The following is a 13,066-nucleotide window of genomic DNA, read 5'->3' as shown; positions in this document are numbered from 1 at the left end:
TCCTAGGGATAATACCTTTTTGGTTTCTTGACCAATGATTACTCCCACTCCTGATGCTGCATCATAGTTTACTTTATAAGAGCGTTTGCTCCAGGCTCCATCAGCTACAACGGTGATGTATGGAATGGAATCTTTACCTATGCGTCCCTTTTCGATAGCAATTCTACGTTCTTGTACGTCAGCTTGTTCTATTATTTCCTCGAGCTAACTCGTGGATACTGTCGGCCAATTCATTTTGTATTTTTTGGTACAAATGTGAACTCATTACAGGCAAATCGCAAAGCCCCAATTGTTCCTCTATTTGTGCTGAAACCACCAGTGGATATTGCACCTAAGACAATCGCTTGATTCACATTTAACATAGTAGGATCGGGATCAGTGTCCACCTTCTTAGATTCAAGACAGTTAGTGCACTTAATTGTAAAAACACTTCGAAATCCCTGACGATATTCACTCACTATTTCTAAATTCTCATTTCTACAATTGAAGATGTCTACATGTTTAAAGTTTATAATGTCATTGAAAAAATGTTTCACATTCACAATTCGCCGACCGGTTACTTTGAATTGTAACTTTTCTTGAGGTCCTTGCAGTTGGGTGGGGGTATGTAAACTTTCTCGCTGTTTTGGAACACCATCTTCTATCTGCAAATACGTGGAGCTTGTTGCCGCAACTTCGACTCGTACGTTCTCTCTAAAAGGTAGTGGTGTAGCACTACTACTACTAGCCGCAACTTCTTCTCGTACATCCTGGTGTGGTGGTGTATCACTACTACTAGTAAAGTACGAATCAACTAAGAAAAGGCCACAGACGTCATCGACTAGTTATCGTCTGCCTCACTTTAAAATATTCCCTCTCTGTCGCTTCAGACTGATATACCAGTGGCGTAGGTTCTTATTTAAATAAAAATTAATGCAGTTCGCAACAAAACATTTATTAGATTAAAAAATACAAAAAAAATATATTTTAAAGATTTAAACATATATTACAGTAAGATATTACTTATATACAAAAAAAATCACTGAATGAACAACTTAAAAACAAAATTATTACCTGAAACCAATTTTTTTAAGGAGCCGATTCAAGCTGCTTACATTTATTACTTCTGTCAAGATTTGCCGGTCATTAATTTTCTGCAAAACACCTGTAATTTCATCATAATTTAGCATTGGACGTTTGCTCTTTTAAATTGAATAGTAACAACAGTAAACCTTAAACTAAGTAGGTACATGACTTTATAATACTAGTAAAAACAATTTCTTACAGTTTAAAGTAGGAAGTCTCTTCTCCAGTACATAAAAATCGTAGGTAATTTCCCTTATAGATTTTATCTGATCTGGCGAGATACGATCCAGCTTTCTTTTTTTAGTGTTACGTATTTTTTTCGGCGATTGAAAAGATGTGCTTGGCCCTCCCCGCTCAACTTTTTGAGCTTCTTTTGATATCTTCTGAAAAGTAGACCTTGACACCCCAGTAGCAGCTAGTACTCTTTCCCTGAAATATCAAAATATGTTAATATTCTAATTTAAAATATGACACTCAATAAGTAGGTGCCTGTATAAAAATGTGTAAACTCCGCATTTCTTCAACCTACTTCTCGAATTAAATCTTGCTACATACCTGTAATTTTTCAAAGGAATAGTAACTCCTTCATCTGCCTCTTTTTTCATGAAATTAATAATATTATAATATAAATTAATAATATTGCGTATAATAAGACCTTGCTTTCAAACTTTTTTTGCAGATATAATTTAAAACGATTTTGCCTCTAATGTTCAAAAACAGCGCTATCTGTAGAATAAACTAAGGCACAGACTAAAAATAACACCGAACACAATAAATCACACTATCTACTGAACAACAAACAATACTAAATGCTGAATGTCCGATGTTCGGTCGGTTATGTATCTGCGCATCCATAAGCGCAAATTATTTATATTACCGTACTTTCCTTCCTAAGTAAAGGCTTGGCAACATCGAAGAGGGACTCGCAATGGTAAGAGATCCATGGTTACGCGACGATTTCCCTTCGAATTCTGATTTATACTATGCCGCAGTCATGCCGCGTTGCCAGTCTATTTGAAACTTGAATTTCTATATTAAAAATACCGAACAATCGTAAAAAATCTTCTTGGTGTTATCTGTGTTGAACACAAGCCTTCAACGTCCTTAAAAAGAGTCCTTCTACATCTAACTGTACTTGAAATTGGTGTGACAGCCCCGTTGGGATGGTGACTGCGAGGAATTTGTTTTCTCATGTTCAGTAACTTCACTGTTTGCATTACTTAATGATTTGGTATCCAAAAGAGTCTAAGAAATTGAATTTCAATTAACACCTAAGTTATGTTTTATTGCATAAAGCAAGATAAAAGCAAATCATCTAGAATAATATGTAAAATTCAGTACCTGTGGTTCTGGCTTTATTATATATTGGGATATAATGTTTACTTTTTTATTTGCTATCTGGTCCAGTCCCTAAAATTATTATTTTCATTGTAAAATACAAACCTAATTAATATTAGAATACAACCTTCATAACATGGTCCTTCTGGACTTCCAGAATTGTGGGCACTGCATCAGCTTTCAAACGTAAAACTGAGGTACACGGCACAAATCTATCTTTTGTGAAATGCTCATTGCAGATTCTAACATGGCCACATAGTGGTCTATATTTCATTCCCATAGCTTCCTGCCATATTTGCGACCTGTAACACACATGTAATTATTGTACATTGTAAAATAGCAACCTGTTTTTTAGTTTCATCTGGTACAGCTCGATTTTAATCTTTGCAGTAAGGAAACCTCAGTAATAAAAAACCAAACATTCATCTAACATGCATAAACGTATGGGTACTTACACAACAAGATAATAAATTTTCTGTTTACCTGTCTGCGCTACGGGGAAAGCAAAATAAATGCTTTACGTCGTCTTCAGAATTACCGCACACAATACAAAATCTCATTTTCCGGTGAATGATGATTATTGAAACCACACAAACCCACAAATAGAATCCAAGTGCATGTAGCGTGATGAACAAAACAGAACGGCAGGGTTTTACATGTGTCATTTCACATTCCATTTATTAATGTCAATTATGGTAGTGACATCTGTGTGCAAATAATATAACTTTCGAAAGATTTCTGTAAATACAAAAGCGCCTCTACAAACGTTTTGTAGTAAGTGTGATAAAGACAGATAAATACGATTTGTAATGTACTGAACAATGATGAAAAAAACTGCCTTCTTTTTGGATCTACTTTCCCGTCTGGTGTGGTCTATAGTAACTGCTTTGTTCTGCAAGTAAGTGAGTGGAATGTACTTACTGTATTGTTTTTAATCAGTTAGAATACATTGAAGAAATTTTTTTCGGAATCATTTCCGTAAACAAATCATAACAAGAAAAGTGGTATTATATGTATAACTGAATAAATAAACTTATAAAACAGGTGTTATACCAAATCTGACATATGTATCAATCTTGGCGTTAACATTTTTTTGTGAAAGTATTAAATTTACAGTCAAGGTGCTAACAAGTACCATAAATAGAAGTGTACAATTCAATTCTACTTCAACTGCATTCAGTATTGATACAATTATTCAATTCATGTAAATTAACATAATTCAATTAATCCCAAACACATTTTTCCAAATCATTTGGAATCTGATTTTATTCGTACCAATTCAAATGCAATTTTCAGAATTCAGATTCAATTCTTACCAACTCAAAGTCAATCTTTACCACTTCAAATGAAATCTTTACTAATTTTAATTCAATGTTTAACAATTCGAAAAAATTCCACTGTTGCATAAAAATTTACTTCATTTCAATTCTTTGTAATCTAATTCAAAGCAGTTCATTACAATGCAATAATAATTCTTTTCTGAAGTGATAATGAATTAATCTCTTTGTGACTGTACCAACCAATTCTTCAGTTCTTAGACCCCCGTTTACAGTTTTTCGGAAATGATTACGAAAACTCATATTCAAAAGTTGATAAACAAGTGCACCTGCAAACTTCGCCTTCGGCTCGGCTTTTGACACTTTGCGCTCGGTTTGCAAGAGAGATCACTTTTTTATTTTGGTTTGAAGCACTTTCACCCACCTTTTGCTATCTCGAATTTTTTCATTCTCTGACGTATACTTTGCTTGCGTCCACTGCCAGGAGTTAAATTGGTCTTCTATTTTGGCATATTTGCTTGAATAAGTCTCGCCACACAAATATAGTCAAATTCACTTTTGTGTTTTTTGCACTGCACTGCACTGAACTGTAAGATAATTTCGTGAAAATGCGAGAATGAAAAGACGTGTTTTCAAGACAAAGTTTACTAAACGACTGTCCCTTATAATACAAGGTCAAAATCTCTCCACTTTATGTAGGGAGTTTGTTTATATTACGTAAAACACTTCATCTCTTATCATTATAGCTTTGGTTCTCACCCAAGTTCTCAGCTAAGGGTGGTTTACCACCAAAATCGTGCATCCAGACTAAACAACCGGCCACGCTTCCCTTCGCGTTTATTTTACAAACATTCAACGTCCATTTTTATTCGCAATTTATCGGGTTTATATTGTTAATAGTAACGGACACCGATGGGAAATAAAAAACTGTTTAATAGTATTAAATTTGCCAAAAGGTGTAAAACAGAAAATTTTAAACGTTAAACATAGTATTGAGAAACTATATGTACCTAGATAATTAGAAATATAATATTTTTAAACTAAGTAAATATTGATTTATGTTTTCTGTCCAGTCTGTTTAGGCACCACCCTGATATTTCAAGTATATTTAAGGAGTAATCTTCAGCATTTCTAAATTACTAAATAACAGTGTAAGGGACAGTCGCGCGCAACAAAAGTGAGTTGAACATCTGTATTTCAGTTAAAAGTGTCTCTACGTCGTCTCATGTCTTTAGCTACACAACGCTCATTTACACTTTAGAGCGGTATCTCTTTCCGAACTTTCGTTGTGCAGTCGACGAAAATATTCGTCGGCCGTACATTACCACCTTAAATGTTGGCAAAAGCTTTTCTTATAACATCTGCTTGAGAAATATCGTCGCCATTGATTCTTCACAACTAAAGGGGAGTTTACACAGTGCCAGCTGCTGGGCTGGTCAGTAAACAGTAGCTGTACTTGGCGAGTGGGGACCAATATATGCAGTTGCTCACCCGTTTACACCTAGTTAAGTAGCTGTACGGTATCAAAATTCTGCGAGGCAGTGAGCTTGCGGGTCACAAACAAAATATGTCGAAAGTAAAAATTGCGATACGCAAGGTAATACAATCTTTTTCCTTAATTTTGTGCGATGAGTTGATTAAAGAAATGGAAAGTGATCTGAAAAGAAAAAGACGGATTTGGGTCAGAAATTGGTTGCAAAATAAATCCTCAGGAGCTACAAGCATGATTATGAAAGAGCTATATTATCAGGACCCTCGTGAATATCAAGCTGTTATGCGATTGACGTCTTCACAGTTCGAAATTCTTTTAAATTTAATTGCTACAGGTATTCAACGCAGTGACACATTTATGCGTAAAGCTATCCCAGCTAGAGTGAAACTAGAAATAACCTTGACTTTTCTGGCCTCTGGAATGACATTCAGGATGTTGTCAGTATTATATAGGGTATCGAAGGCATCCATATCGAAAATGATACCAGAAGTTTCCGATGCTATAAGTGCTAGCTTAAAAGATTATATTAAGGTAAGTATAGGCTGTACTGTTTATGTTTATATATTTACTAAAAAAACAAAAGCTTACAAAAACGCAAATATTACAAAAATAACGTAGCTTCCATGAAACATTTTGGTTCAGATAAATATAACTATATGGAAAATGATTATTTAAACTTGTGACGAATTCTTGGTTTTAAGGAATATTAGCATTTAATATTGCTTGGGCTACCAAGTCATCAGTATCATTTGCCATTGATGACATCTCTTCCATAGTATTGCTTGTGTGTACTGTCTGATGTGAGTACTGTGAATATAAGTGAGGAGGCGATTGAGAAGTACTGCAAAATGAGTGTTCGCTTGCAGTTGGTATTGGTGTAGTACACGATGTGGAAGGTGTAGACGCATGTGGATTATATAGGTTTTTCAGTCTGTATTTTGTTAAGACTTGCTGCATTTCAGCATTCGCGTTTAGCATATCCGGCACAGATAGTTGCTTTAATTGAACCGTAATGTGTTTGCCTATTATGTCGCACTCGTTTTCCTTTTCTTCAAGTGGTAATCGTAAACTCTTATTCAAGTCTTTCAGCTCGTTGATTGCTGCATGCATGGTACTTTCTTTTGGAACTACATTTCTCTTTATTCCTTTTTTTGGGGATAGGTTCCTCTTTTTTGCTGTTGGCGTTCTGGCAATGCCTATAGTATCATCCTTGTTTATGTCCTCATCAGTTTGTGACATATCCACGCTATCTTCAGTTAAATCATGGGTTTCCTGCAATGAAAATGTATTTCTATTTACAGATACCAAATCAAGACGAGTGGCAAGATATAATAATAATAATATGGTGACTAAACACCCCAGATGGGGTAACGCCGCTCTTACGAGCTTTCTAGATCTTTTTTTTTCTTTGTTTCGGGGTAGATCAGTCCCCATTCTCTTCTGTTTATATCTTGTGGCACATATCCTGCCAGGCTCGTCTATCTTTCGTTTTTTCTTGCCAGTTCCACATCCCAATTCTCTTAAGGTCGTCTTTTACCTCTTGCCACCATGTAGACCTTGGTCTTCCTCTTCTTCTAGCACTTCCAGGGTTCCAATCTAATATTGAGTACGCTACTGTTTCCTCTCCTGCTCTCCATACATGTCCCAGCCATCTTGCTCTTTGTTGTTTAATTTTTCTTACTATGTCCTCTTTAATTTCTTGTGCTATTTCATAGTTCATTCTTCTTCGGTACTCATTTTCTGTTAGTTTTACTGGTCCTAATATTGTTCTTAATATTTTTCTCTCAACAATTCTTAAGTCTTCTTCTTGCTTTTTTGTCATAGTCATAGTTTCTGCAGCATACATCAAGACCGGTCTAATAACTGTTTTATATATTCTCATTTTTGTACTTTTTCCTAGTATTTTGTTTTGCAGTAGTTTTTTGTTAGCGTAATATGCCCTGTTAGCTGCTGTTATTTTTTCTTTGACTTCTGCCTCTTTATTTCCGTCACTACTTAAGGTTATTCCTAAGTACTTGAATGTATCTACTTCCTCAAAATCAAAATTTCCAATTTTTATTTTCTGTTTACCTCCTATAATACGTTTATCTAGCCTCATTATTTTTGTTTTCTTTTCATTTATTTTAAGACCCATTTTACTTCCTTCTAGTACTATTTCCTTTAGCATTTCTTCCATTGTGTTTCGACTTCTTGTGATAAGTGCTATGTCGTCTGCGTATGCTACTATTTGTCCACTTCTAGTTTTTATTGTTCTCTTGTCTATTTTACGCATCACATATTCCAGTGCCAAATTGAACAGCGTCGTTGATAAAGCATCCCCCTGTCTTACACCCTGATTTATTTCAAATTCTTCTATGTTCCCCACTTGTGTCCTTACTGTGACTGTTGTTTTCTTCATTGCACACTGTATTAGTTTTCTTAGTTTGGGGTGTATTCCCAGTTCTTTTAGTGCCGACATGAGCTTACTTCTTTTTATCGAATCAAACGCTTGTTCAAAATCTATGAAGAGTATTTCCACTTCCATTTTATACTCATGCGCTTTCTCCATTATCTGCTTGACCGTATGGATAGCATCTATTGTAGATTTTCCAGATGTAAACCCGGTTTGGTACTGTCCAATTATGGTTTTGGTTTGTTTTGAAATTCTTTTTTGTATGAGTGTTGACAGTATTTTGTATGCGGTGTTTAGCAGCGTGAGTCCTCTGTAAATCTTACATATCTGTTGATCCCCTTTTTTGTGTATAGTAATAATTTCACCAGTTTCCCAATCCTCAGGCATTTTTTCTTCGATCCATATCTTTTTGATCAATTCATATAGCCGATATTGGAGGTCAAAGCCTCCATATTTTATTAGCTCCATATTAATGCCATCTAATCCAGGTGCTTTTCCATTGCGGCTTTTATTGATTATTTCATAGATTTCCTCTCTTGTTGGTTCATCCGTATTTTCGGTTGCATTTTCTAGATCTTCTATTTGTTGATATTCTTCATCTTGGAGTACTTCTTTATCTGTAAGTATTTCCTTAAAATATTGCGTCCATGTTATTTTGTACTGATGTTCATCTTCCGTTACTTTTCCGTTGCTATCCTTTATGCCTTTTATCTTCCCTTTATTTACCTTATTTTGTTCATTTATGCTCTTATAGAATTTCTTCGAGTTTATATTTATATTTTCCCTTTCTATTTCCTTTATTTTGCTGTCTATCCAATTTCTTTTTGCTCTTTGATTCTTTTCTTAACTCATTATATTTTTGTAAGTCCTGTTGCTTGCCAGTTTGGATCCATTTTAGTCTTGTCCCGTTTTTTTTATTTAGTATTTCATGACAATTTTCATTATACCAGCCTTTATTTGCTGTTTTTTCTTTTATTCCGACATGTTCTGCTGATGCTTCTTTTATACAGTCTTTGATTTGTACCCACTCCGTTTGTATATCATTTGACTTTGTCTGTTCTCTTAATTTTTTTGTTAAATTATCTCTGTATTTTTTTCTTGCATTTGTGTGGTTCAATTTTTCAATGTTCCATTTCTTTTTTTTTAGCATCTCTTCTACATCTTTTAACCTTCTGCTTTATAGTTGCTGTAACTAGAAAGTGGTCCGTATCTGCGCAAGCTCCCCTAAATGTTCGGACATCCTTTACAGAGCTTTGTTTCCTTTATAGTTGCTGTAACTAGAAAGTGGTCCGAATCTGCGCAAGCTCCCCTAAATGTTCGGACATCCTTTACAGAGCTTTGTTTCCTTCTTGTTATTAATATATGGTCTATTTGCGTGAATGTTTTGATGTCCGGGGCACTTCAAGTCACTTTGTGGTGGTACGGATGCTGGAATTTGGTGCTGCTTATGACCATATTCGTACTTATAGCTAAATTGCACAATCTTGTTCCATTATCATTTGTTACATTGTGTACTGTATGTTTTCCTGCAACTTGTTTTATGTAATCTTCTTGACCTATCTGTGCGTTAAAATCCCCCAGTACTATAGTTGTATCTTCCTTGGGTATTCCTTCGATTTCCTTCTCCAGATTCTCATATAGTTTTTCTTTTTCTTCTTCTTCAGCATTTTCTGTTGGTGCATACACGTTTAAGACTGATAGGTTAAAGGGGGTTGCTTTTATTCGTAAATACGCTATTCTCCCGTTTACCGCCCTAAAGTCTATTATATTGTCTTTTAGTTTTTTGCTTACTGTAAAACCTGTCCCACCTTGCCCTTGTTTCTCGTTTCCTGAGTATAAGAGGGTGTACTCTTTTTTGTTTATAATTCCCTGTTCTTTCCATCTAATTTTTTGTATGGCTGCTACATCCACCTCATATTTTCTTAGTTCAGCTGCTATTTCTTCCATTTTTCCTGGAGCCAGCATAGTTCTAACATTCCATGTACTAATTTTAATTTCCTTTTTTTCATTTACTTTTTTATTTATTATTTTATTTTTTTTATTTTTAGTTCTATTTCCCATTTTATTCTTGTTTTTTGCTATTTTCGGTATTGTTTCATTATCCTTTAGCACGTCCTTGATCTTGCCATTGTTTTCATTGCATATTTCCATATTACCATGGTTCATTAGTTTTTTTCGTCTCTTGAGATTTTATTTAAGTGCGCTGTCTCCATTCCAGGTGATCGTTCACTTGTCGTTCTTTTCCCACTGTCCATCTGATCTTTTTGGAAACTATACATATCATAAACATTTCCTTCCACGTGCAGCTTATCGTATTTGATATGCGCTCTTTTTCCTTCTTGCCTCGCCTTCTTAAGGTAGGGTATTAGTACTTTCCTACTTTGTTGTACATTCTTGGTATAGTCCTCGTTGATCCATATATTCGTACCCTTAAGTTTTTTTGCGCTTTGTAATATTTCCATTTTCCTTTCTCCTCTATTCATTTTTACACGTACAGGTCTATTCTTATTTCCAGCAAAGTTTCCTATTTTTCTTATTTCATTTGCCGGTTTTATTTAGAGCACGTTCGACTTTTCTTTTAACCTCTTCCAACTTCTCGTTTTCATTATCTTCAATGCCATGGATTATAATATTGTTTCTCTTTATTTCGCACTCAATCATTTCCATTCTCGCTTCCTGTTTCTGTATCGTTTGTCTTAACTGTTCGTTTTATGTTCTTATTTTTGCCATTTCTTGATTATTCTGATCTAATTTGTTGTCAATAGCCATTATTTTTTCATTTAAAGCTATAAACATTGCTTTTATTTCCTCCATGTCTTCATTCCTTTTTTCCATTTTTTGTCCGCCAACCACAGTTTAACAAATTAAACGTACCGGAGGCGCTATTAGTCAAAAGCCTACTCGGTTCAACTTTCAACACGCCAGCGATCTGACCTAGTTTGCCAAACCGTCGTTAAATTCTTAATCCACCTCTGTATTTTTATTTCTATTGGAATAGTAGATGCGATAGCAGCTGGTTTTCGCTTATCTTTTGCTTCTTTTTTTCTGATGTTAACAATTATTACTTGCTGAATTTTAATGGATTATAAATTTACTTTACTTTTATTATTTTATCGGTCAATCCACTGATAAATACCTAATTAAAACTGACTTACTGTTATGATGTATCAATCCTCAAAGGTTGTACACTATTTTTATAATTTATTTTTCACTTTTCACTAGTTTTTCTTGGGTTTTATGTAGACTGATCTAACACACTTCTGTTCACTAGCGAGCAGGGCAGGCGCGTCCAAGCATATCGTGGCAAGATATACAGCTAGGAATTAATGAAAGATGGGACTTTCCAGGGTGTTGTGGTGCCATAGATGGAAAACACATTATAATTCAAGCATCACCGAATTCTGGCAGTGAATACTATAATTACAAGGGAACTAATAGCATCGTTCTTCTTGCCCTAGTGGATCATAATTACTGTTTTAAATATGTAGACATAGGCTCATATGGACGAAATGCAGATGGAGGGGTTTTCCACTTTTAGAAAACGACTCATTACTACCCCAATGGGCAGTATTTGTTGGAGATGATGCATTTCCACTCAAACCATACTTGTTAAAGCCCTATTCAAATACGATAACAATTGCGGAAAAAATATTTAAGTACAGATTAAGAAGAGCGAGACGCATTGTGGAGAACGGATTTGGTATTCTGGCAGCTCGTTTCCGGATTTTGGGAAAACCAATTCAAGTCGACGAACAAACGGCAATAAAGATTGTCAAATCGACATGCACATTACACAACTGGTTATGAATGACTATGCCAAATACTTATACACCTCCAGGAAGTGCAGATTACGAAGATAATATAAATTTGACTATAATTCAAGGACAGTGGAGATCAGAAATTAATGAATTACCAAGTATAAGACGTTCCCGAATAAATAACAGGTCGAAAGCAATTGCTGAGAAGTTGAGAAATAAATACAGAGATTATTTTAGTGGGGAAGGAGCAGTTGATTGGCAAACGTATATGATAAAATAAAAAAATATTGAAATAAAATAGTATGTATACTCACCAAATTGCTTGTTGTTTCTTTCTCCTTTAAATTAATAACTTTCATAATGTAGTCCATAATGTCGAACCATTTTATAGAAGGCTTATAAATGTCGTCTGTACCACTACCACTTTTCTTACTTTTCTCAATTTTTATGAGTTCTTGGTTATATGTTGAACGCAAATTTTTAATTTTTTTAGTTACATCTTTCTCAGGATATTCATTTCTTTAGCAATATGCTGTAACGAAGTTCTCCGTGCATCTCTATTTTTATATTCCGAATCGAACAAATTCACGTTTTCTTGGCCGCTCCAACGTTCCGCCATTTTAAGAAGTTCGGCGAGCGCACCGTCGCGTCGCGTCTACTGTCTAGCAAGGTACTGTACTCGCCGTTCAAATTAAACGAATAGGATGCGAGCTACTGGCTTAATGTCTCGTGGGGGAAGGCAAGTGGCCAGTTAAATCAAAAAAACTTGGAGTTACTCGCATTCAGTAGCTGCCCATCCTTGAAGAGACAGTAGCTCGGCGGATCCATTTAAACGGTAACAATAGCTGGTATACAGTTACTTGCTGTCTCAACTGACCCGTTAGCTCACACCGTGTAAACTCGCCTTAATTAATATTTGCCGATACATCGCTACGATCACCGGAATGTAAGTAGGAGGTCAGAGGGTGTCCGGGGTGAGATTTTCGATGGCGCCCCCCTCCCACCCAACCATCCGAAAAACCATGATCACTTGGCCCAAATGTAGCAAAAAATTTACCATTGAAAAACTCTAAAACAATCAATAATAATAAATATTATTAATTTTAAATCCTTTATTATTTATTTATTATTTCCTTAATTATTTTCACTGTGAACATGGACTAATTCTTTAAACACGTGGCAGTATATGGTATTATAATTATGAAAATAAAAGGCCATTCTGGTTGTTTCAACATAAATTATTTTTAAGAAATATTATTTATACAATTTTACTTTACATGACCTTTTTCTTTATGTTTTTGCCTTGACTTATATTGCTATAATTGTTATATTTCTAGGTAAGGAAGTATTTTACAAAAAACCACTGATTTTGTTTTTGTTATATTTACGAAGTGTGATACATATTTTGTTGTAAGTATGACAAACCAAACTTTTCTTAAAATATTTATGTTATGAACTTCTTAAATTTATAAACCAAATGTTTATAGTTCTTTCTTTAAGCATTTACAGGAAACTTTCTGGCGTTGGCTCTAGCAAATGATTAAAGAATGTCTTTAAAGTCCAATTTTTTGGCAACCTCATTTTCTATGGATATAATAGCCAAGGCATTTAATCTTTTCTGACTCATAGTGGAGCGAAGGTAAGTTCTAATAAGTTTTAGTTTGCTAAAACTTCGCTCAGCACTCGCCACAGTCAAGGGGATGGTCAGCATGATACGTAGAGCAATCCACAAATTAGTAAATAA

The 13,066-nt window shown here is 34.8% G+C and overlaps 2 protein-coding genes across 4 annotated transcripts; both read right to left on the bottom strand.

Moving 5' to 3' along the window:
- Window positions 1–964: 964 nt before the first annotated feature.
- LOC130450109 (uncharacterized) lies at window positions 965–3,055 on the bottom strand. 2 transcript variants are annotated; one of them, XM_056788304.1, is made up of 5 exons: window positions 2,887–3,055; window positions 2,531–2,705; window positions 2,407–2,475; window positions 1,265–2,310; window positions 965–1,144 (listed from the first exon to the last, which is right to left on the bottom strand). In XM_056788304.1, exons 1-4 carry the CDS (start codon window positions 2,961–2,963, stop codon window positions 2,191–2,193), a joined length of 441 nt encoding a protein of 146 aa, XP_056644282.1. In that variant the 5' UTR covers window positions 2,964–3,055; the 3' UTR covers window positions 965–1,144; window positions 1,265–2,190. The 2 variants fall into 2 exon arrangements, with proteins under 2 accessions (XP_056644282.1, XP_056644283.1); XM_056788305.1 differs by having other exon boundaries at window positions 1,265–1,494; window positions 2,887–3,053.
- Window positions 3,056–4,802: 1,747 nt separating this feature from the next.
- Window positions 4,803–11,751, bottom strand: LOC130450156 (uncharacterized). Of its 2 annotated transcripts, none has more exons than XR_008910546.1 (2): window positions 11,637–11,730; window positions 4,803–5,337 (listed from the first exon to the last, which is right to left on the bottom strand). XR_008910546.1 is itself a non-coding variant. In XM_056788369.1 (2 exons), the coding sequence occupies exons 1-2, from the start codon at window positions 11,691–11,693 to the stop codon at window positions 5,869–5,871; spliced, it is 633 nt and encodes a 210-aa protein (XP_056644347.1). In that variant the 5' UTR covers window positions 11,694–11,751; the 3' UTR covers window positions 5,765–5,868. The 2 variants fall into 2 exon arrangements, 1 of the variants encoding a protein (XP_056644347.1); XM_056788369.1 differs by lacking the exon at window positions 4,803–5,337 and adding an exon at window positions 5,765–6,444 and having other exon boundaries at window positions 11,637–11,751.
- Between the last annotated feature and the right edge of the window lie 1,315 nt (window positions 11,752–13,066).

This window comes from Diorhabda sublineata, chromosome 11 (genome assembly GCF_026230105.1).
Source record: "Diorhabda sublineata isolate icDioSubl1.1 chromosome 11, icDioSubl1.1, whole genome shotgun sequence".
In the NCBI taxonomy this organism is placed as follows: Eukaryota; Metazoa; Arthropoda; class Insecta; order Coleoptera; family Chrysomelidae; genus Diorhabda; species Diorhabda sublineata.
Note: the sequence above shows the minus strand (reverse complement) of the source record. Positions and strands in the feature narration are given on the sequence as shown.

Coding starts and splice junctions, on each gene's coding strand:
- LOC130450156 (XM_056788369.1), bottom strand. CDS start 11,693: ATGGACTACATTATGAAAGTTATTAATTTAAAGGAGAAAGAAACAACA. Junction 6,445..11,636: donor AAGAAACAACAAGCAATTTG/GTGAGTATACAT, acceptor TTTTCATTGCAG/GAAACCCATGATTTAACTGA.
- LOC130450109 (XM_056788304.1), bottom strand. CDS start 2,963: ATGAGATTTTGTATTGTGTGCGGTAATTCTGAAGACGACGTAAAGCAT. Junction 2,476..2,530: donor AGAAGGACCATGTTATGAAG/GTTGTATTCTAA, acceptor TAATAATTTTAG/GGACTGGACCAGATAGCAAA. Junction 2,311..2,406: donor TAATAAAGCCAGAACCACAG/GTACTGAATTTT, acceptor TCAATTTCTTAG/ACTCTTTTGGATACCAAATC.